Genomic DNA, 22162 nt, shown 5'->3' with positions numbered 1-22162 from the left:
TTTAGTTAGCTTTTAAAAGGAACACATTTTCAATTGACTTATCTAGATGTTTTCTCTATAAAGATGCGTTAGGGTATAAGCAGCTGGGCACATTCTAGTTTGTGTTCTTTGCTACGTATGTGTGCATGTATGTGTATCTGAAATTTTCAAATAAACAAGAAAGCTCACCACACCTTTGTCTATGTAATCAATGTAGTTGCTGAACATTTCTTTCCATCTTCTAACTTCTTACTTTTTAAAAAAATTGATTATATAATATTTTTATCTGAATTTACCTTAGATGACAAATTGTTGTGTTGAAATAATCCAAGGGAATATATTACCATATTAGAAAAAAAGAAAGCTTTTATGTAAGCACTTCTAACAAGTGATACAATATATTCTTATGTTGTGCTTGTTATATGATAGCAAATAATAAAAAAATTAATAATAAAGTATTGGGCTGCTGAGATGGTTAAACAGGCAAAGGTGCTTGTTGCCAAGGCTGCCTAGAGGAGTCCAATCTCCAGGTCCCACATGGTGGAAAGAGTAAAATGATCTCTTGCAAGTTCTCCTCTATGCATGTGCCATGGTGTGTGTGACACACTAAATAAATAAGATTATTTTTTTAAAAATTACAATCTCTATGTTGGTTAGGTGTGAACATACGAGTGGGCTTTAGGTGACAGGTGCCATTTTTAATATCCTCAGCTTTAGAAACAGATGTCCATTACATGTCTCTGTGACATTGAGTAAATCATGGAGCAGCTATGGGACTTCATGAAAGGGACAGGTTTTCCTTCCTCTTTTTTTGAGGCCTCTAGATGACCAGTTCTCAACCTGTGGGTTGGGACCTCATTGTGAGGGGAAGGTGTTGAATGACCCTTTAACAGGGGTCACCTAAGACGATCTGCAAGCCCTAGTTAAATGCTGTCCTTTATAAGAGTTGCCATGGTCATGGTGTCCCTTCACAGCAACACAACAGTGACTAAGACTGTTCTTCGTGGGGTCAACCCTCAAGACTGCATCTAACCCCAATTGATTCCTCATATGCTCACCTCTACATGTCATTAACATTGGCACTTGGGGAGCATATTCGCAATGTCAGAACTGTGAAGGGACATATTCAAACCACAGCATCATATACGAGCGACCCTGGGGACTCACACATTCTGCCATGTGAAGGTCTAGTGGGATAGTTTATGAACAGGGCAGTGGTAGGTTCTTGTTAGCTACCCAATTTGCTTGAGCTTTCACATAGCTTTCCTAGGTTCCAGAACTATGAGGAAAAATGTCTGCTGTGTGTAAGTCACCTCATCCACAACACTCTTGTTACAGAAGCCCCAGGAAACTAAGGCATTGTCATGGTAACTCTTGCTAAGAACTCAGCAGTGTAGTGAAGAGATAGTCTTCTGATCTTTGCTTTCCTGGTGCTCCTGATTGCTGTAGCTCTTCCTGGGGGAAAGAAAACCGGTCTCCTCATGGACTTTTAAATGGATTTATGTAACTCGGTGTGTATTGAGGAATCTGGCTCTCTACTGGTGACATGCCTAGTAGAGGTTATCTATGTCTATACATTTTTAAATGATAGCCTTTACCATGCAAGAAGTTTTAGTTGTCTATAAAAGATTTTAAACTTGTTTTATTTATTGGTGGCTGCATGCAAAAATCAGAAAGAACTTCAGTCTAAGATTACAGATGCACATTTATCTAGAGTTGCCTTTAATGATTTTATGGCCTGATGTCTTTTCTTTCTTTCTTTCTTTCTTTCTTTCTTTCTTTCTTTCTTTCTTTCTTTCTTTCTTTCTTTCTTTTCTTTTCTTTTCTTTTCTTTTCTTTTTTTCTTTTTGTCTAAGATTCAAAATAGACGGACTGGGGAGATGGCTTAGTGGTTAAGATCACTGGCTACTCTTGAAGAGGACAATTCCCAGGACCCACATAGTGGCCCAAACATCTGCTACCCTAGTCCAAGGACATGTAATGTTTTCTTCTACAAACATTCATATAGATAAAAACTAAAATACATTTAAATTTTTAAAAGACTCAAGATAGAGCATAACTTTTGTTTGTAAGAAATCAACTGTACTTCTGTTGGTTTTGAATCACATGGCAATTTCATGTGCTTTCCCTACATGGCACACCCCACATGCATGGATCAAGATTGAGAGTTCTGTTCTATTAAATTTCTTTTGTCAGACACAATTGATACAATTTCCAGTATCATATATATTGACAAAATCCAGTCTATTCTTATTTTTCTTTGCCAACAGTGTTTGCTTGTTCTTATTATTTATATGGAAAATGAGCTTTAATGATTGGATTACTAATTTTTATTGACTCAAGCCAAACCTATACATAAATGTAGGGATAGAAGACATTATATCGCTGTAACATTTTAACTAAAGATAAACTTTATTTTATATCATAGTTTTGAAACATAGACCTTCCTTTTCTCTTGCCTTTCTGGTCCTGTCTTGTGGTATAGTGCCATCATTCTGTCTATTGCTAAGGGGTTATACACAGAAGTCTACTGGCTTTATGTGTTAAGTTTGAGCTAAGCCACTTTAAAAAACTTGCTTAGTGTTTTAAGTTTTTAGTTCGTTTTCTTAGCTGTTCTAGAAATGCAAGTAATTCCAATGTTTTTACCTCCTTTTACCATTTTCAAACCTATAGCTGCAATTTCCAAACCTCCCACTTAATACATTCAGCAGGAAGGGAAACAGGAGGATTGCAGGATCCAGGTTCAGTGAGAAACCCTGTCAAAAGAATAAGGTGGAGAGCAATAGGGGAAGACACAGTCTTGATCACTAGCAAACACATATGCAGGTGCACATGTATGCACACAAACACACCACAGAGCAAGAAGAAAGGAAGGAAGAATGGGAGGAAGGAAAGAAGGAAGGAAGGAAGGAAGGAAGGAAGGAAGGAAGGAAGGAAGGAAGGAAGGAAGGAAGGAAGGAAGGAAGGACATAATTGATGGACATAAAAACAAAGAGTAGAAGGAGGGAGGGAGGTCTTAAAGAGAAGGAGAGCCTGCTAAGGGCCAGGTAGAGAACACAGCATAGGAAGAGGAGAGAGTTGTGGACAGGTAATCCATGTCAACTGCAGCTACCTGAAAGCAGCTTGAGTTCCATTGCTGGGATGCATGGAATGCAAAGCGAGAACTCACTAGTGCAAATTGTCCTCTGATGTGTCCTTCACACATGAGGCATGTGTGCACCCCACCCCAAACACACAATCAACACAAAATAAATACATGTAATAAAGACTTGCACATGTGTATATATAAGGATGCTTGAGGACATCCACAGTGGTTTGTAGTAATGACCATCTGGGACAAAGGAAGGGCCCAGCAACAGAAGAGTGGTCAAGTTAGTCACGCTGTTCCTGAGTGGTGGACTATTACGTAACTTAAAAGGAGTGATATAAGCTAATGAGAAAACAAAAAGACTCAAATCCAATTGTTTGAGCTATTAGAACAGATACGAAGGATAAGATCCTGTGCCTGAGAACTCTTCTAGTATATGTAGGTATATGCTGACTTCATTTGGGAGGCAAGAACACTGTCTTAACAGTGCTTACGTTGCAGGTGGGACTGCCAACTGGGAGAACATGTTTTACAGTGTATAACTGTCATCAACATATTCATAAGAAACATGCATGGCTTTTATTATTTCCATTTGAGAATTCTGTTACATAAGGATCAAAAGGAACACAACACAGAAGCCTGGACAATATCTGTAAAATTAATCAACCTTGTGCCTCCTTGAACAAGTACCGTTCAGTGTTGAGGCTGAGATCTAAGACCAGAGAAAATATAAAAAGGGCTAAAATCACGAAACAATGAAGGTTTAAGCAGAGGCACACAGAAACAGTTGTACCCATTTGAGCCATGCTGGTATCTGTGGGAGGAGAGTAACACAGAAGGCCTTAGGGGCTGGTTTCTGGTGTGCTCGACCCTTACTGTAGATCCCAGCTACTAGGAAGGCTGAGACAGGAGGACCAAAAGTTTAAGGTCTGCTGCGACAGTTCAAGGCCAGACTAGGCAACTTATACCCTGCCTTAGAAAGAAAGAGGGACTGAGTGTGGGTCAGTGGTAGAGCACAGGCTCAGCATGCAGGAGGCCCGGGTTCAGTTCCCGGTGGGGAAACAAACTGGTTTCTTCTGTGAAGAAGATGATAATGGGAGCGTGTCTAAGCTTAAGAGTGTTCAGTGGAAGCAGGTAGGAATAAGCCACCCTTGAACGGGCCAGTTGGTTTCCTCTACTCTCTGTCACTGGACTCACTCATGGGCTCTCTGTTGTCCTCCAAAGGGCACGAGGCCTCCCCAGCTCAGCCAGTGTCATGCTGCTCTACTACGTTTGTTGGCACTTTGACTAGCAGATAGAAATAGGTCTCATCACGAGAACAGCCCCTGTCTGGAAGCGTTTTCTCAGGCACGGTGCGTGCATGCAGGGGTTTCCTTAGGACAGGGAGTCTGATCTGAGGCTGCAGAGAGGGTTCATCTATTCACCTTGTTTGTATTCATCATAGACAAGATGGAGCCAAGCCTAATTCTTATTTAATTTCGTGCATAGAAACCAAACCTGCTCTTGTCTCTGCCTTGCTCTCTGCTTCAGAGCCTCTTCTTCCTGCAGGGACTCAGGGATGAGTCACCCCTGCAAGTGTGGCATCTTTGTGAGCGTGGCAGGGGTGATAAGATGGCCAGAACTCACATCCCTATTCTAACCCTTTTGCTGATTAATTACAAATGGTTAAAAAAAAAATCCCTACAGTTTATTAAAATGCATTTACTCCAACAGAAAGCAACCATACAAATTCAAGTCACTTCAGCATACATTTTAAACAGATTTTTTTTTCATCAAAATTCAACACGAGTCAGGTTATAATGGTGGGGGGTTGGTATGCGTGTGTACTGCTTGATTGAATACTTCTCAGTTTTTACATTCTTGATCCTCAGTGATCTCCAGCCCGTACATACCCAGAACTAATCATTCGCTGACTAATCTTCAGATTGGCTGAAGTCCTACTCACTCACAGGCTCGATTTGGACTCATTGATTAATCAAACTTCTCGCTTATTCACACATAGGCCCATGAATTTCTCACAAGAACCTAAAACGTAGTCACAGACATCCCTCTATGCCAAAGAACTACAGGCCAAGGGAATGTGTAATTTTATCTTAGTAGCCTCTGGTACAAGTCCCCAGGGATCGTACTCACAGCATCACTCTGAGATTCGCTGTGCCTCAGAATGAATAGTGCCGACTAACCGGCCCGCTCAGGCGCCAGTGCCTTTGCTTTAGAAAATATTTATATGCTGTTATGATAAAATATCTAACAACAAGCAAACTTAATACACACACATGAACATGTACACACACACACACACACAATGTAATAAAGCCTGGACTTTTTTTTTTTTTAAGTGAAATAGACGTTAGGTAATGAAATAACATAATTAAGTAAAACAAATAGTATTCCTAATTCTTGCAGAAAATTTCACTTTTATGTTTGACATTTAATTCAGTATATTTGCTGACCGCTAACTATGTACCACACCTCCACAATGGAATCTGCCATCCTCTGAAGTCCTGGAGGCAAGCACCCACGGCGATCTAGGCATAATGATGGAGGAAAGATGCCAGAAGGAGACAGTGGGCTTAGACCTCAGAATTATTACTTTCTATCAAAGATCTCTGAGCTCTTTCCAGTGGTGGAATCTCTCGGCTTTGCTTGCTAGGGATGTCAGTTTCCTTCATGGCTCCCCACTCAGCCCTGCCTGCTCACTCATTGACCTGGGATTTCAAATGTGCTGAAGACTAGCCAATGCTTAAAAGGCTATTAATTTTGTATTTAACTTTATGTACATGTATGAGTGCTTTGCCTGTGCGTATGTGTACTGTATGCATGCTTGGTGTCCATGGAGGCTGGAAGATGCCAGATCTACTGGGGCTGGAGTTAGGAATGGTTGGAAACTGCTTTGTAGGTTTGTTGACATCCAACCCAGGTCCTCTGTATTAACAGTGAGTGCTTTTAACTATTGAGTCATCTCACTGGCCCCATAAAGGGTCATTTTAGGATTATTCAGATAAAGGTATAATAAATTCAACTAAACTGAAGCCCACATCTGAGGTCGAAGTACAGATTATTTAAATGGTCACCATATAATACTGATGGGCTCTAGAGAGGTCTGGATATATCTGAGACATCCCTTCTTACTGGAGACTGCCATCCCCAAAGAATTACCAAGAAGTTCAAATTATTCACCTAGAGACTTAGAAAAAGCATGAAATTTAGCAAGAAGAGTAAAAAAAGAGAAATGAGAAGGGATCCCTCATTAGTTTGGGGAACTCAATAAGCATTATTGTATGGAACAGTGACTTTCAACCTTCTGAATACTGTGGCCTTCAATACAGTTCCTCATGTTGTGGTAAATCTCATCAATAAAATCATTTTGTTGCTACTTATTAATTATAATTTTACTACTGTTATGAATCATAGTATAAATAGTTTGGGAGATAAAAGTTAGCCAAGGAAGTTGCAATCCTCAGGTTGCGAATGGCTGTGTTTGGCCCACAGGTTCCTGCTGTAGTGACAGCCAATCTAAAAACTAGAGGGGAAGGGAGGGCTGGGTACAGGGACATGGCAAATGCCTTTCCTAAGTGCTTCATTCCTATCACCTCTGCAAAGGAGGCACTCCAAGACATGTCAGCCAGTAGAGTCATTATTTTAGGAAAATCGGCATCAACCAGTAGATAGATGTAGTTGGTGGCAGAAGGAGACAGACTGCAAGAGGGTGCTTAGCCTGTTCCACTAAGGAAACTGAAACTCACAACCCCTACAGGCATCTCCATCTTTAAACTACAGTGCCAACTGGCACTTGGTACCCAGCAAATGCAAAGCCAGCTTAAATCTTTTCTTCCTTATGATGAAAACCTGCATTTTCTCCATCCTACACTTAAACTCAATTTGTTTGGTTTTGGTTTTTAGACAGAGCTTCTCTGTGTAACCCTGGCTTTCCTGACACTTGCTCCGTAGACCCAGCTGGCCATGAACTCACAGATCTATCAGCCTCAGCCTCCCAAGTGCTAGGATCAAATGTGTGCATGCTATCCCCAATTTTAAACGACTTTTTGAAAAATTACCTTCCTGAGAGTTTAGGTAATTTGCCTAGGGTCATGTAAGACTGATACTTTCATGCACTGGGACCAGTCTTCCAGATTTGCTTTCACGTGAGAACACTTTCCCCTATTTCTTGCCTTACCCTGACTTTAGATTTCCATAGTATTTAAAGGATGTTGTTTTCTCCTAACTAAGACCCTGGAGCAAATCACTGTGCTTCTCATATTACAGCCTGAGAGACGCTCTAGAGGATGCATAAGACTGGCGGTGTGGCTGTGGAATTGCATCAGCCTCTTGCACTTATCTGGATTCCCTTCAGCATCTAGACACAGCCTCAACAGACTACTCTCCCTTTTCCTTTTTATTCTAATTCATTCTTGTCAAAGCCACACTGGGACTCATTTCCTCCATGATGATTAATATTGTCAGAGTGTCAAGATCTGTTCTAGAATCACCTAGGATACTAACCTCTGGCCATGTTTGTGCCAGAGTTAGCTCAGGTAGAAGGACGCACTCCAAATGGTGTATAGTGCCATTTCATGGGCTGGATCCAAGGACTGAATAGAGGAGAAAACAAGTTGAGAACAGCGCTTAATGCTCTCTGCTTGAGCGTAGCGGCTTCGCTGTGAACAGTTGTCTCCTCTCCTATCATCACGATAGACTTTTTGATCCTAGTTTTCTTTTCTTGGATATTTTTGTCAAAGTGACAAGACAAAACAACAACAACAACAACAAAACAAACAAACAACAACACATTATCAAAGATCCAAATAGAGACATTCTGTCATTTCTTTGGCCTTAGATTGTATCGTCCAAAAATTCTGTTGTTCTTCCCAGTTTACATATACCCGAAAATGTTGTAAATAGAGCTTTCCCAAACCTGGAAACGCAGGGGAGCAGAAGGCTGCACGGAGAAAAGCCTTGTGCTATTCTACTGAGAGCCTCCTGGTCTAGCTATTCCTGAAGCAGTCCACAGAAACGCACACCCTGCCACTGCGGTTGTTAGGGACTGCCTGGAACCATTGCATGCATGAATTATTCTGATGATAACCAAAATTTACAACGTAGCATAGACCAGGTTATGGCTAGCTATGGATCATTCACTTCTCTATCCCTAGTGTTCATAAACTAGCCACAATTTTATTAGCATAAGGCATTAGTATTATCAGGGTAACCTTTACAAAATGTATTCCCATCTCGTTATGCACTACAGTGATGGGCCGCCTCCACAGCTTTACCATCTTACGAGAGACTGGCATTCACCACAGACATCAGAACATACTCATTAAAACACAATTTCATTTGCTCCTTCTTTCACCGGGGAGCCAGGTGGACGCCCCCTCTTATTCAAGCCCTTGAATGTTCTGATGTATTATCTTGGGTTTGCTCTCCCCTGAGCCCTGTTCACTCTTCTGTTTCCAGGCAGAAGCTCATTTTGCCTCTATTGAGATTTCTGCATTCTGTTCCATGTGCATCACTGCACCACAAAGAAGCTGCCTAATCTTTGTGCTTATCTTCTGCTCTTGTCTACCATTTTAAAAGCCTTATTGTTTTCCTTCACCCCACCCCCACCTCATCTTTTATAGGCCAAGCACATTCTGGAATATGCATGCTTTCACAATCCTGATCCACACCAGTGTTCAGAATTCTCACACTGCCGGACATCTGCTTCTTCCTATTTTGGTTCTTTTCTGGTTGATCTACCATCCTGAGCAGGCCATGAATCCATACCCCACATATGGTCCTATAGGCATGCGCACACACTGGACTCAGTCACAATGGATTAGACTTCCAGAATCAAGAGACTTTAGAAGCTTAGCAATCCAAATATTCTTAGTGAGACTCATGGTCCAATGTATTTTTCTTGCCTTTCAATGTGTCTTCCTGTGGTTTCCCATGCCAGCTGAGGGCCTCCTAGTAGAACAGAAACTGACCCAGTGACTCACGTGTGAATGAAATGTGGGTAGCAACAGGAACACAAAGTTAAGTAAGATGAAGTCCCCCGTGAAGAGATAGGAAGTCTTGTGGGAAAGGAGGCAAATCTTTAAACTGAAATGTTTTAAGATGGCATATTGCTGAGTGTTCTTCCGCAGCCTCTGGAGAAATTAGGGAAGGTTTTTAGGAGGCAGTGGCCGTTATCGGAGGCTTGGCACATCAGCAAGAGCTTTCTATGTACACAGAATCTAATTCTCCTTCCCTGTGGCCCTTACCGTAAGGTTGTATCATCTTCTCACTTGAAGTATGCCTATTATTTCCAACATAATTGACACTGTTTTGTTCATATATTTGGATTTTTATCCTTATTTAGGGCTTAAAAACTGTCAGATTGCAAGACTATCTGCCCAAGGGAAGTAAAAATTAATCTATGCCTTCAGGACCAAACAAAACATTACATAAAACCCCATGTGGTATCCACAAATGTGACAGATGGAAATATTTTCTATTCAAGCTACAACAGTTTTAGGACTTTCTTCCCAGTAGAGACATTTAAAACTTTGAGTTTTTAATTTTTTTAAAATTTATATCGTTACCAGAGTCAAAAGAGAAAGGTTCTATGGGTGCCTAGCAGTTCATTCAAACTAAGTTGAAAACATTAGTGAATAGAATGGAAGGCCTCTTTCCATATGTGTGTACTAGTAGGTTTGCATGTGGATACTAGAGGAAGACACTGAGTGACACATGTCCTTCCTCTGTAACTTGATAGCCACGAGCATCCTTAGTACCATCATGGTAGAAAGAGAGAACTTACTCTTGTAAGTCACCTTCTGACATCTATGTGCACTCTGTGGTATTATGTGCCTGCATGCTTGTGCATACATCTCTCTCTCTCTCTCTCTCTCTCACACACACACACACACACACAAGCAGACATACAGACACACATGCATGCATGCAGACACACACAGAGACACACATGCATGCACAAATGCACGTAGACACATTAAATAAATCAATGTATAGTTTGGTTAACTATTCAAGTGCAGTTGTTAGTGGTCTGTAAGGATGCAGGAAGCCTGGGGTCTTCTACCTCGAGAAACACGAGTCCATATATTGCAAGGAAGAGATGAGTTCATACAAGACACATTGAAAGGCACATTGAAAGGCCAGAAAAAACATTGGAACATGAGTCTCACTAAGAAGAATATTTGGATTGCTAAGCTTCTAAAGTCTCTTGATTCTGGAAGTCTTATCCATTTTAATTATTTCTTCAGATTTACAGAATTATATTGAATACATAATGTAAGGAATGATAAGGCAGGAAAGCCCAACCTGTTCATCTGGTATTTGCAGTTGGACAGTACTATAGGTACTGTGTTCCCACTGGAATACTAGATTGAAAACAGGAAATGATGAGGATGAGGGAGCTGGGGGACACTAGACTTGAGGAAGCCATAGGACGATAAAATATGAAAATCTGCAAAATGTTAGTTCTGCACCAACAAGTTTTCCTATTCTGCAGACCTTTGCTGGTATTACTCAGTATAGCGTAAAGCTCTATAGTCACGTGAAACAGTGGACCAACAACAAAGCAGTCTTTAGTGAATTGCCAGACTGACGCTCAAGTCACTACACATAAAGCGTAACCCATTGTGATCAGGCACATCTTGAGCTCACAGACCATGTGTCAGAGAGAGAATGCGCTTGGAAATCTATATGGGTTCTGTGTCAGCAATGTTTCTACAAATGTGCTAGCCTGACAAACTACCAAATGCAGGCCTGAACCAACTATGAGCTGTGTAACAATTAGCATGGAACAAATACTCTCCAAGGACTAAAAGCCATGAAGCCCTGGAACACAGAAATCTCCAGAAGGCCAAGTAGCATATCATAATGAGCTCAGAAAACACCCTGCTGGGACCCAGTGGGAGACATATTCTGCAGGAACAGAAGGCATTAGTAGCCTGTCTTCCCCAAAGCAAAAATATTTTCCCACCACACATTCCAGCTCTTCAAATCTGGACATTCTCTCAACAATAACTGTCACACTGTACACTTGCTACATCTCCGACAGGAAGGTGGCTTAAACTGTTAAAAGAAAGCCATTGCTATGAAAGTCACCAATTTACCCAGCATGCAGGATTTCAGGAGAGATGTCCCAGCTGCTGAACTGAACTACTCATGGCCACAGACTGCTTTTCACCCTTCACCGCAGAGAAGTTCCTGTCCTCAGCAGCATGGGCATCATGATTGTGCAGCAGCATTGAAAAGAGTGCTGCTTGGAAAATATTAAGATCATTTTCAGTGACAGTAGGCCTGGGAAATCCAGAACACACTGATGAGAGTCCTGAAGGCCAGAAAGGCTGCAGAGCAATGGTCATTTGAGTTTCTTCAGTTACTGTCACACAGCTTGGAGAAGACTCAACTCTACAAGCCACACAGATGCTTTCATCCTGCCAAGGCCATTGAAGGCTTCACAGTCATCTATCTATACTACAAATAAGCCATCTTTCCTAGAATGAATTCACCATACACATTAGCACAAAATGTGCCATCCCATAATTCACAGGCTCCTTCACATTAAGCCTCTTGTGAAATTTTCTAACCTTTGGCCTTTTTAAAGCATCATTTTGACTGGTGAATTTTATTCTCCCAACCCATGATTTCTCTGAGAGCAAGGAATGACAAGGTGTGGAGGAAGGCCATATTGAGGAATGACAAGACAGGACTCCCTTATAAAAAGATAGAATTCTCTGATCTTGAAAACACAAACTCCTTTAGCACTGAGGCATAGTTTATGAGTATTTCAGAGAAACCGCACAGCCAATGCCTACATGGTGAGCATATTGAAAATCAAACTGGGGATGCTGTGGTGACCTGGGAGACTGTTTCTGACCTCATCATTTCTGCTCTCTTTTTCTAGTATGGAGTTAGTGGCAGCAACTCCATGAATTGGGAGAACATAGATATTTTAATTTCTAGTTTTCACAATGAATCTCAATCAGATTTTTTTCTCATCTAAATTCTCTGTCTGTGAACTACTTGACTGAATATTTATTTGACTATCAAATTCATGTAGGAACCACCAACCCCTAAGGCAATAGTTTCAGGAAGGAGAATTGTAGGGAGGACACTAAGTTATAAGGATGGACCGACTACTCTAAACTGAAATTTGTGCCCCTCTGTCTAAGTTCTTTTGTATTATTCCAGTAGAATTTAGATAATGTGTAGAGAGGATGAGTGGCTTACGTTGCTTGAGCTGAGACGTTCAAGGTAAAGGGCTAAAGCCTCATAGCCTGGCAAAGGCACGTGGTGAAAAGCAAGGCCACACTAGTTCAGTGCTTGTTGTGCTTTGAGTAGGAATAGCTCCTGTAGGCTCGAATACTTTGTCATTAGTGAGTGGCACTATTTGAGATTAGGAGGGGTGGCTTTGTTGGAGTGGGTGTGGCCTTGTTGGAGGAAAAGTGTCACTGGGGGTCAGCTTTGGGATTTCAGAAGCCCAAGCCAGGTCAATCGGCTTTTCTCTTCCTGCTGCTTGCAGATCTGAACTGGGCTACTTCTCCTGCACCATGTCTGCCTGCCTGCTGCTATGCTCCCTGCCAAGATGATAATGGACTAAATCTCTGGACAGCTAAATCTTAAAGGGTCACCCGCACTAGGTTGAGAACTACTGGCCAAAGGGAAGGCCTTACTCCTATTCTGCTGGCATTCTCTCCACGTCTTCTGAATTGATGTTAACTTGATTTCTCACCATGATAGATGTGAAAAAAAATGCTGTCTCTCATATGCACCCTGGGGCAAGGCTCTTCCTAATTGAAACTTGTATTCTGGAATGACCTGCAGCCGGTTACTGCTTGGGCCATTAGCTCTTCTTCCATTAGGTTTCAAGCTCCATGAAGCAGTGACTGAATTTACTCCGTGGCTTTTCCCTTGGGCTTTAGTTTGGATCTCTGAGTGGTGATACGGAGTTGTGCAGTGTGGGATTGTTTTGAATCAAGTTAAGAGGGAAACTGTCACCAAACCTTGCTTTGCTGGTTCTTGGCATCTTTGTAGCCTTATCTAGCTAGCCCTGACCAAGGCAGATTGACTTTGGCTTTTATAAGATCCCTACCACAACCAACAAACCCCACCCCCACCTCCCCATTGCTCTAGAGAGGTTTCCTTTGGCTTTCTCTGCATTGGCTCCTTTCTTCTACCTCCTAGCCTACCATGCTTACCTTGCTTGATCATCCCCTCCCCCTTCTCTGTGGTCATACCTCTTTCTTAGAACACTCTCCTCCAGTGCCATTCTCCAGCCAACCCCAGGAACTAAAAAAAAACCGAAATACTTTAACAAGTTGTAAAGGCCAGGATGTCCGTTTGGAATGTAGCTCACTATGGTTGCTTTAAAATCAAAGGAAAAACCACATGCCCACCCTTGTTTCTGTTTCTTTCTTAAATCCACCTATTCCAAAGGATTTCTGTCTCTTTCCTTAGTCTGACATATGGAAAGAGCTAGGCTAGGCATCTGCAACATAAACTGTTTCCTTCAAACATTTGGAACTATGCTGCATTTTGCCCAAGGTTTGAGAGAGGCTCTAAGGTTAGTACATTTACTTTGATAAATCTCTTGATTATTCTCTCAATATTAAATGACCTTAACCCTAGTTAAATTCCACAGCAAGGTGGCTCTCCTTACCAGCTCACTAAAACAATGCACACAGGCCACAGCCCCATTATTTAAGAACAACTCAGAAATCATAAGCAGGAATTCAAAAGAAGATCTGTCTCTCTCTTCTGGAAGATGGAATTGGACAGCCTTTCAGAAACTTGTCTAAGACTTGGAGAATCTTAAAATATCCTTTGTTTTTCTACCAACTAAGGTTGGCCATTGGAGTGCTGTTGGTTATAAAATGAGGCAGAGATGTTTGCAGCTTACAAAGTGTTGCTTTTTGTATGTATGTTTTCTTTGTTTATATGTTTAACTATGAAAGTTGGTGTAGTCGTCATAAGTCAGTTCACAAATCCTGGGGGAAGGCTCACTTTTTAGTCATCACTTTAGCAACTATTTCTTTTTTCTTTTTCTTTTTTTCTTTCATTCTTTTTTTTTCAAGACAGGGTTTCTCTGTGTAGCCCTGGCTGTCCTAGAACTTACTCTGTAGACCAGGCTGGCCTCAAACTCAGAAATCTGTCTGCCTCTGCCTCCCAAGTGCTGGGATTAAAGGTATACGCCACCACTGCCCAGCTTAGTAACTATTTCTTAAACACTGGCTGTGTGCAATGTACTACAATGAATAAGGAGAATGTTAATTAAAATTGAATTTGACCATGAGGCATGAAGAATTCAGACTATATATGTGCACATACACACACACACACATCTCCAGTGTCCTAGAAGGTTTGTTCAAATATTCTGAGGAATGACGCCTGTGTGAGCATGAGAGCTGAGTCAGATAGTTGGAAAAGAACTTTATATACCAGGTGGAACATAAACTTCAGTGATTAGCCAGAACTTAGCATGTTAAGGCTGACGAGAGTTAGGAGGACACATTCTCTGGACCAGTTTGGCCTTGAGCACAGAGTTTTGCCTGCCTCTGTCTCCGGAGCAATGGGATCAAAGGTGTGCACCACCACCCACCTAGCTAAAATGTTCCTAATGGTCTCAGAAACAACAAGGCATAGACTATAAATGAGAAACGGGAAATTTTATGCACCTTAAAGGGAACACAGAGATTAAACCCATAAAATCTGAAATCCCAGATTAATCTGCAGGCAGCAAGGTTCGTTTTGTCTACTCTTATGCTCTTGCAGAGGTGTGTTGTGAGATAATCTGGCATCTCCATGTAAACTGGTTGGTACAGAAAGAGGACCCCAAATGCTGGAGAGCAGTTGGAAGGTCACTCAGTGGTACTTAATAAGCACTGTACATATCTCAAAAGAATAGGGTTGTAATAGAAAGGTGGAACTGAGACCCTATGTGTCAGGACAGTTCTATGATTTAGAACATTGTTGAAAGGGGGAGAAAGAAGTGAGTGATGATCACTACATAGGCCCAAGCCTGAGGACTGGCTCCCCTAAAAAGCCAGGTGTGTACCCTGAGACCAGTGGTACCTGCAGATGTGAGGTCAGCTTTGCCAGCTGTGTGCAGATGTGTGTGTTTTCCCTGGGAGGCAGACGGGAATTGAAATTCAGGCTGTGATCTGAATCGCAGCCTGGGGACGCCTAGCATAAAGGCCATCGTGGAAGATGTGGGAATCAAGGACGAGTCAAGGCAAGCATCCAAAGAAGGGACTCTAGGGACTGACAATTTACTTTGGGCTGAAGAAAGAAGAGCCAGAGTTCAAAATGGGGAGGTCAGTGTAGGAGCAGCAAGACTTAGAAAGTGAAGAGGCTAATGGTATCCAGAGAACCAGGCACGTAACGGGGATGACGGTGTAGAGAGAAACTAAACATGACACTAAACCATGCATTCTGGAGTGTATTCTTTTGGTAAGTCTGGAGATTTCCTTTGACCTGTTTAGTATAATGTTTTCTCGTGTGTGTGTGTGTGTGTGTGTGTGTGTGTGTGTGTGTTGTTCCTCAGGATCCCATCTACCTTGCTTTTGTCTATCATTGGCCTGGAACTGAGGGCTTCCACTAGGCTAGGAAGTCTGGGAACCCAAGGCATCTATCCTCCTGTCTCTGCCTCCCCAGTGCCCAGCTCACATAAGCACTGCACCACACCCAGATCTAAAGGAATATTGAACTTAGCTCTTCACTCTTGTAAGGCAGCTACCAACCGACCACCTATCTTCTTACTCAGGTCCCTGTTTCTTTAAAATAACATAAACAATGGTGAAAATTGTGAGTCTACGGGTAGGATGGGGGCTTGTGACCAAAGGACAGCTTAATATACTAGGTGTCAAAATCAAAAAAAAATATTTCTTGAGTTCAAATTTTATTAACACTGGGGGGGGGAGAGAGAGAGAGAGAGAGAGAGAGAGAGAGAGAGAGAGAGAGAGAGAGAGAGAGAGAGAGAGATCCAAAAATTCACATTAGTCAACAAACATAACCTCTTCCCAAACTGTAAGGATTTAAAAGCTACGCCTCTGCTTTTATCAAGTGGAACAATAGCAGACAATCCCCTGTATGAGCAGTCCTCAGCCTCAATTGCAGTCTCCCTGGGCTCACCTGTGGATCATCTGTTTCTTTTCTTTTCAGAGCACAAGAGGAAACTATGATAGCCACTGGTGGGGTCATCACCGGCCTGGCGGCCTTGAAACGGCAGGACTCTGCCAGGTCCCAGCAACACATCAACGTCAGCCCACTGCCTGCTACCCAGGATCAGAAACCCGTCAGACGGCGCCCACGAGCAGATGTTGTGGTGGTCCGTGGGAAAATCCGACTTTATTCTCCATCTGGCTTTTTCCTCATTCTGGGAGTGCTGGTGTCCATCATAGGAATCGCCATGGCAGTCCTTGGATATTGGCCCCAGAAGGAGCACTTCATTGATGCAGAGACCACGCTGTCCACCAATGAGACCCAAGTGGTTCGGAACCAGGGCGGTGTGGTGGTGCGCTTCTTTGAGCAGCATCTACATTCCGATAAGATGAAGATGCTTGGCCCGTTCACCATGGGCATCGGCATCTTCATTTTCATCTGTGCCAATGCCATTCTTCATGAGAACCGCGACAAAGAAACCAAAATCATCCACATGAGGGATATCTACTCCACAGTCATTGACATCCACACTCTGAGACTCAAGGAGCAGAAGCAGGCAAATGGCTTATACGCGGGCTTGCTGGGAGACACCGAAGTGAAGCAGAACGGCAGTCCCTGTGCATCCAGGCTGGCTGCCACCACCTTGGCCTCCTTCTCAGGGATGCGGAACAGCTTTCGGGTAGACAGCTCTGTGGAGGAGGATGAGCTGATGATGCCTGAAAGTAAGAGCCTGGGGCACCTCATGCCCCCGTTGCTATCTGACAGTGCAGTCTCTGTCTTTGGCCTTTATCCACCTCCAGCCAAGGCCACCGATGACAAGGCCAGCAGTTCCAAGAAGTGTGACACCAAATCTATTGTGTCGTCATCCATCAGTGCTTTCACACTACCTGTGATCAAGCTTAATAACTGTGTCATTGACGAGCCCAGTATAGACAGCATCACTGAGGTCGCAGACAACCTCAAAACTAGGTCCAGGAATCTTTCCATGGATTCCCTCGTTGTCCCACTGCCGAGCTCTGGTGAGTCCTTCCAGCCTGCTGTCACATTACTCCCAAGGAACAATTCTGTTGGGGAGTCCCTATCTAGTCAATACAAGTCCTCTGTGGCTCTGGGCCCCGGGACTGGACAGCTCTTGTCTCCGGGAGCTGCAAGAAGACAGTTTGGCTCCAACACATCCTTGCATTTGCTCTCTTCTCACTCCAAATCCCTAGACTTAGACCGAGGTCCTTCCACACTCACCGTGCACGCAGAACAAAGGAAGCACCCAAGCTGGCCCCGGTTGGATCGGAGCAACAGCAAAGGGTATATGAGACTGGAGAACAAAGAGGACCCGATGGATCGGTTGCTCGTTCCCCAAACAGCAATCAAAAAAGATTTTACCAATAAAGAGAAACTTCTCATGATCTCAAGATCTCATAACAACTTGAGTTTTGAACATGATGAGTTTTTGAGTAACAACTTGAAGCGAGGAACTTCTGAGACAAGGTTTTAGTGTTTATTTTTACCACTGACCATTTTCTTTGGAGGTATATACTACTTTAGCCAGTGTTTGCCTCCTTAAAGCATTGGTTGCAAGCCTTTTAAAATCAAATGTCAGCGTGTTAGAAATGATTGGTTAACTCTGTAATGAAGATGGCTGTATGTACGGGTTCCTTTTCCCTGCAGAACTGTAGGTTATCATGTGAGATTTTTGTTTTCTCACTCTCTGATAGCATGGTTTCTTTTGTTGACATAGATGCAAAATACCTGCATTCATATTAAGAACTTGGCTTTACTTTCAAATCCTATTATAGATGATCATCTTCATAGAGGGAAGTAGCCAGTACAGAAAGTGTGGAGTACCAAAGTGTGGAAAAGAAGTGTTAAACTCAGGTCTAATACTCAATAGACATAAATGAGAGAGAGTGCAGTCTTAAGATGGGACTTTCTGAATTGCTTTATTCAAGATTGCTTACATTACTTAATGGGAGAGCTCATTTCTGTTACATCTGTTGTGACTCATATTCTGAACTCTTTATGGGCAGTATATATATATTATATATTACACATCAGTTTTGCTAGGGTGATATTTTAATGAAAAAAAAAGAAAACATGGTGGAGAAGTCCATGGTTTAGAGATAAATAGCAAAAAGCTACTAGTTGTAACTTTAGAGCCTCAGAATCAAACATTTTCTCTGCAAAGTGATGTGAAAAGTGAATGAGCTACTGTAGTTTGTAGACTTTCTGTCCTGACATGTGCAGAGAGAACGCCACCTAAGGAGCAAAGATACTATTATTTGCATCTAACATCTAGTCACTTGCTGTTGTCCAGAATTCACTTACCCCCATGTCCTTATTTTGTTCCAAAATATTATTATTATTATTATTATCATTATCACTAGTTAATCTAAGACATAATCAGCTAACCTCAGCATTTCTTCGAGTCTCCACATGCCACGAGCTTGGAGGTTAAAATGAATTTATCACTTGATAAACTGCCTTGTGATTTACCCTGTGCTGGAAACCCTTCCACTAACTCCAAAGACTCTCTCCTGGTGGGACAAGTTTTGAGGGTTGTGGTTATCAAATATATTAAATTGTCAAAGATTCTAAATACTAAAGTGAATGTTTCCATTAGACATCTTTCTCGTTTCCATGAAGGTAACATGGTTTTAGCAATTGGTTAATGGGGTCCTAGAAGAGTGTCTCAGCAGTTAAGAGAGAGCATTGGCTGTTCTTGGAGAGGATTCTGATTTTGTTCCCTGCACCCACGTGGTGGCTCACAGTCATCTGTAACTCCGGTTTCAGGGGATCTAACACTCTCTTCTGGCCTCTGTGAGCACCAGGCATGCATATGGTGCACTTACATACACATAGGCACTTATACACGTAAAATAAAATCTTTATTTACAAAAGTCTAATGGAATACTCAGGAAATTTTGCTGGTTTTTCCCAAAGCCTAAACATTTGTGAACATTCCTATTGCAGTCACTAGAAGGAACAGTAAGGACACATTTGTAAGAGTAGCATCCTAGAATCCCAACCTGTGTTTACACAGGCATCTTCCTTCTGGAGAGGCACCCTGCTTCGTAGAAGCTCAAGCCTGTGTGTTATAATAGACTAAGCTCAATATTTTACTATAAAAACATTTAATAAATGTCTGTTACTCCTAGAAATGTGTGTTCTTCATACCTTTGCTATCATTTTTTAAAAATAAAATGTAAATTTCTGTTTTAAATACTGGTTTGCAAACTTTCTGCTATACTCTACTGATGGCATTTAATACCATGATGCCCTGGCTCTTTAATATTGCCTCTGTTGGGTTACAGAGACACCCAACTACTCTTTTTAGTAGGTTATTTTTATACTTTGTTATTTTGAGATGGTTTTCATTGAATTCCCAGGAAAACAATCAAAGGCCACGTACAGCACAGAAATGTTAACAGTCCCCTGGTTCTCAGCAGGCTTAGTAGGGCACATGACATGACTTGCAAGTCTCTCCCCATAATATGGTCCAGATATATGTAGAGAATTGAGCAGTGTGGCTCTTGGCAGATCTAAATAAAACAACTGGGAGCTAAAAGCAGTAGTTCATGCCTAACCAAAACCCCCTAGGTTCTATTTACCAAATAAATTAACTTTATTAAATGATAAATAGTCTTCACATTTAAATTAATCAGACTCATATGTCACTATTAGTGTGAGACAGCTTGTCTACCTTATTAATTTGGCATCATTCCAACCTGGAAGACTACTTACTCCATATTCTGTATATGAAGCTTGTGTGTGTGTGAAGCTTTTATGAATGCTGAAAAGTATTTATAACTGTAATTTATCCCCAGGAGAAACCCCAGGAATGTGGACCATGCTCAGCTGCTTCTAGCCTGGGTAGTTTCTAATGCCTGTAGCCTAACTGCCTAGTTCAAACAATAAAAATTTATTTTCTTCACATTTCGGATATTAGTAGGCCAAGAACATGCTTAAGTTAGAGTAAGGTCTGTCCACTTGTGTTATTGGGTTATTTTCATATTTTCTTATCTCAAGATGATTTTTCATGTTGAATTTCATTGACTCTTCAGGACAGGTTTCTCCTGGGGCCTCTGTCAGCCAAGGATTATGTATGGTGACCTTATCACTATGTCCTTATGTGTTCTTTCCTCTCCATATATGTATGCCTATTGGTTCTTTTTATAGGACACCAGCTAGGTTGGCTGAGAGCTCTACCCCATAGGCCTCATTTAACCTCAGTTCTTTCTTTGAATTGTCTCTCTGCAAATACAGTTATTATCTGCGCTGCAAGGTATTAGGGACATGATTCAGCCATAACATGTTGTGTAGAATGTTGACTGAACAGCCTTAGCCTAAAGTGGATGAGAAACACAGACTATGCCATCAGTAGCTTTGCTACCCTGGATATATAGGCTTGATGATTACAATCTCTCAATGTCAGTTTATTTCTTGATTTCCATCAGACCTGGGATTTCTCAACAATAATGTAAGGTGAGTCTGAATATAAAATATCAGGTTCTTTATAATTCAAAAGTTTCTGGTGCTCTCAGGTGAGGATCATATTGTGTTTGATGAGCACTTTGCTCATCAAATTAGAAAGGACAGACACTGAGACAGAGCAGAGTGGCCACCTGAGCTAGACAGGCTGGGAGAGTATAACCCTGTCCCTGCTATGCTCTTACTGTGAATAGTGAGTGGTCTGTCAGGCATGCCAACGTGAACTCATCAGTATGTGCCAAATGCTAGCCCTGCTCCCAGAATTTTATAATTTACGTGAGATGACCTTTCTAGGTAGTCCAGAGTGGTGTCCTGGCAAATATCTAAGGAGAATTAATATGTAAATGTTGTCACTACACTGAAGTGTTATCTGAAAGTATTTCCACCCTTCATTCTCTTCCTGTCACACTCCAAATACATTATCCACTCTCGGATGAATAAGCATGCTTCCAGGCATGACCATGCCCCAACTCCTAGAACAGATCAATGTTAACTTACTTGGCAAAATGGACATGTAGAATTGATGAAAATAGAGATCTTGCAATGGGGAGATCATCTTGGATCATTCAGGATAATAACAAAGGTCCTTGTAAGAGGGAAAATCACAAAGAAGGTAGTGATGTGGGCAAAGACATTAAGGCTCTAACTTTGAGGGTGGAAAGGGAGGTTATGTACTAAGAACTACAAGCTCTAAAGACTGGAGCTCATTAAGCTCAGGAAATACGGACCTCAAAGGTTTCAGGAAGTCCTTGAAACTGACCAGACATATTTCGCTCCTCTCCCCCCCAAGCTCATATAAGCTGTAAGGTTTGCTCAGAGACTTTAAGACCAGCTGAGCTACCTCAAAATGAAAGATCAGCCTAGCTGTTTTGAAAAAGCAAAGACCAGTCTGTTGGTTGTCATTCTGTCCTATGACAGTGTCCTTTGCCTTACAGAAGCTTTGCAATTTTAAGAGGTCCAATTTGTTGATTCTTGATCTTAGTGCATAAGCCATTGGTGTTCCGCTCAGGAACTTTTTCCCTGTGCCCATGTGTTCAAGGCTTTTCTCCACTTTCTCTTCAGATTCAGTGTATCTGGTTTTATGAGGAAGTCCTTGATCCACTTGGACTTGAGCTTTGAGATAAGAATGGGTTGATTCGTGCTCTTCTACATGCTGACCTCCAGTTGAACCAGCACCATTTGTTGAAAATGTTGTCTTTTTCCCACAAGATCATTTTAGCTCTTTTGTCAAAGATCAAGTGATCATAGGTGTGTGGGTTCATTTTTGGGCCTTCAATTCTATTCCATTGAGCTACTTGTCTGCTGCTGTACCAGTACTATGCAGTTTTTATCACTATTGCTCTATAGTACAGCTTGAGGTCAAGGATGGTAATTCTGCCAGAAGTTTTTTTATTGTTGAGAATAGTTTTTGCTATCCTGGGTTTTTTGTTATTCCAAATGAATTTTAGAATTGCTCTT

The 22162-nt window shown here is 41.8% G+C and overlaps 1 protein-coding gene across 4 annotated transcripts in view; it reads left to right on the top strand.

The window, feature by feature from the left end:
• The window catches only part of Tmem200a (transmembrane protein 200A), a 95640-nt gene extending 76156 nt beyond the window's left edge, over window positions 1-19484 (top strand). For 3 of the 4 annotated variants that reach the window (XM_085842700.1, XM_085842699.1, XM_085842702.1), the window contains one exon: window positions 16220-19484. In XM_085842700.1, coding sequence (XP_085698826.1) covers window positions 16220-17711 — 1492 coding nt within the window. In that variant the 3' untranslated portion in view covers window positions 17712-19484. The remainder of the gene's footprint in view (window positions 1-16219) is intronic. The other variant, XM_085842701.1, reaches the window with a different exon arrangement.
• Window positions 19485-22162: the final 2678 nt, after the last annotated feature.

Source organism: Mus caroli, unplaced genomic scaffold (assembly GCF_978045245.1).
Source record: "Mus caroli unplaced genomic scaffold, Mus_caroli_1 scaffold_9, whole genome shotgun sequence".
NCBI classification, from domain to species: Eukaryota; Metazoa; Chordata; class Mammalia; order Rodentia; family Muridae; genus Mus; species Mus caroli.
This window is presented reverse-complemented; position numbering and strand designations above follow the sequence as displayed.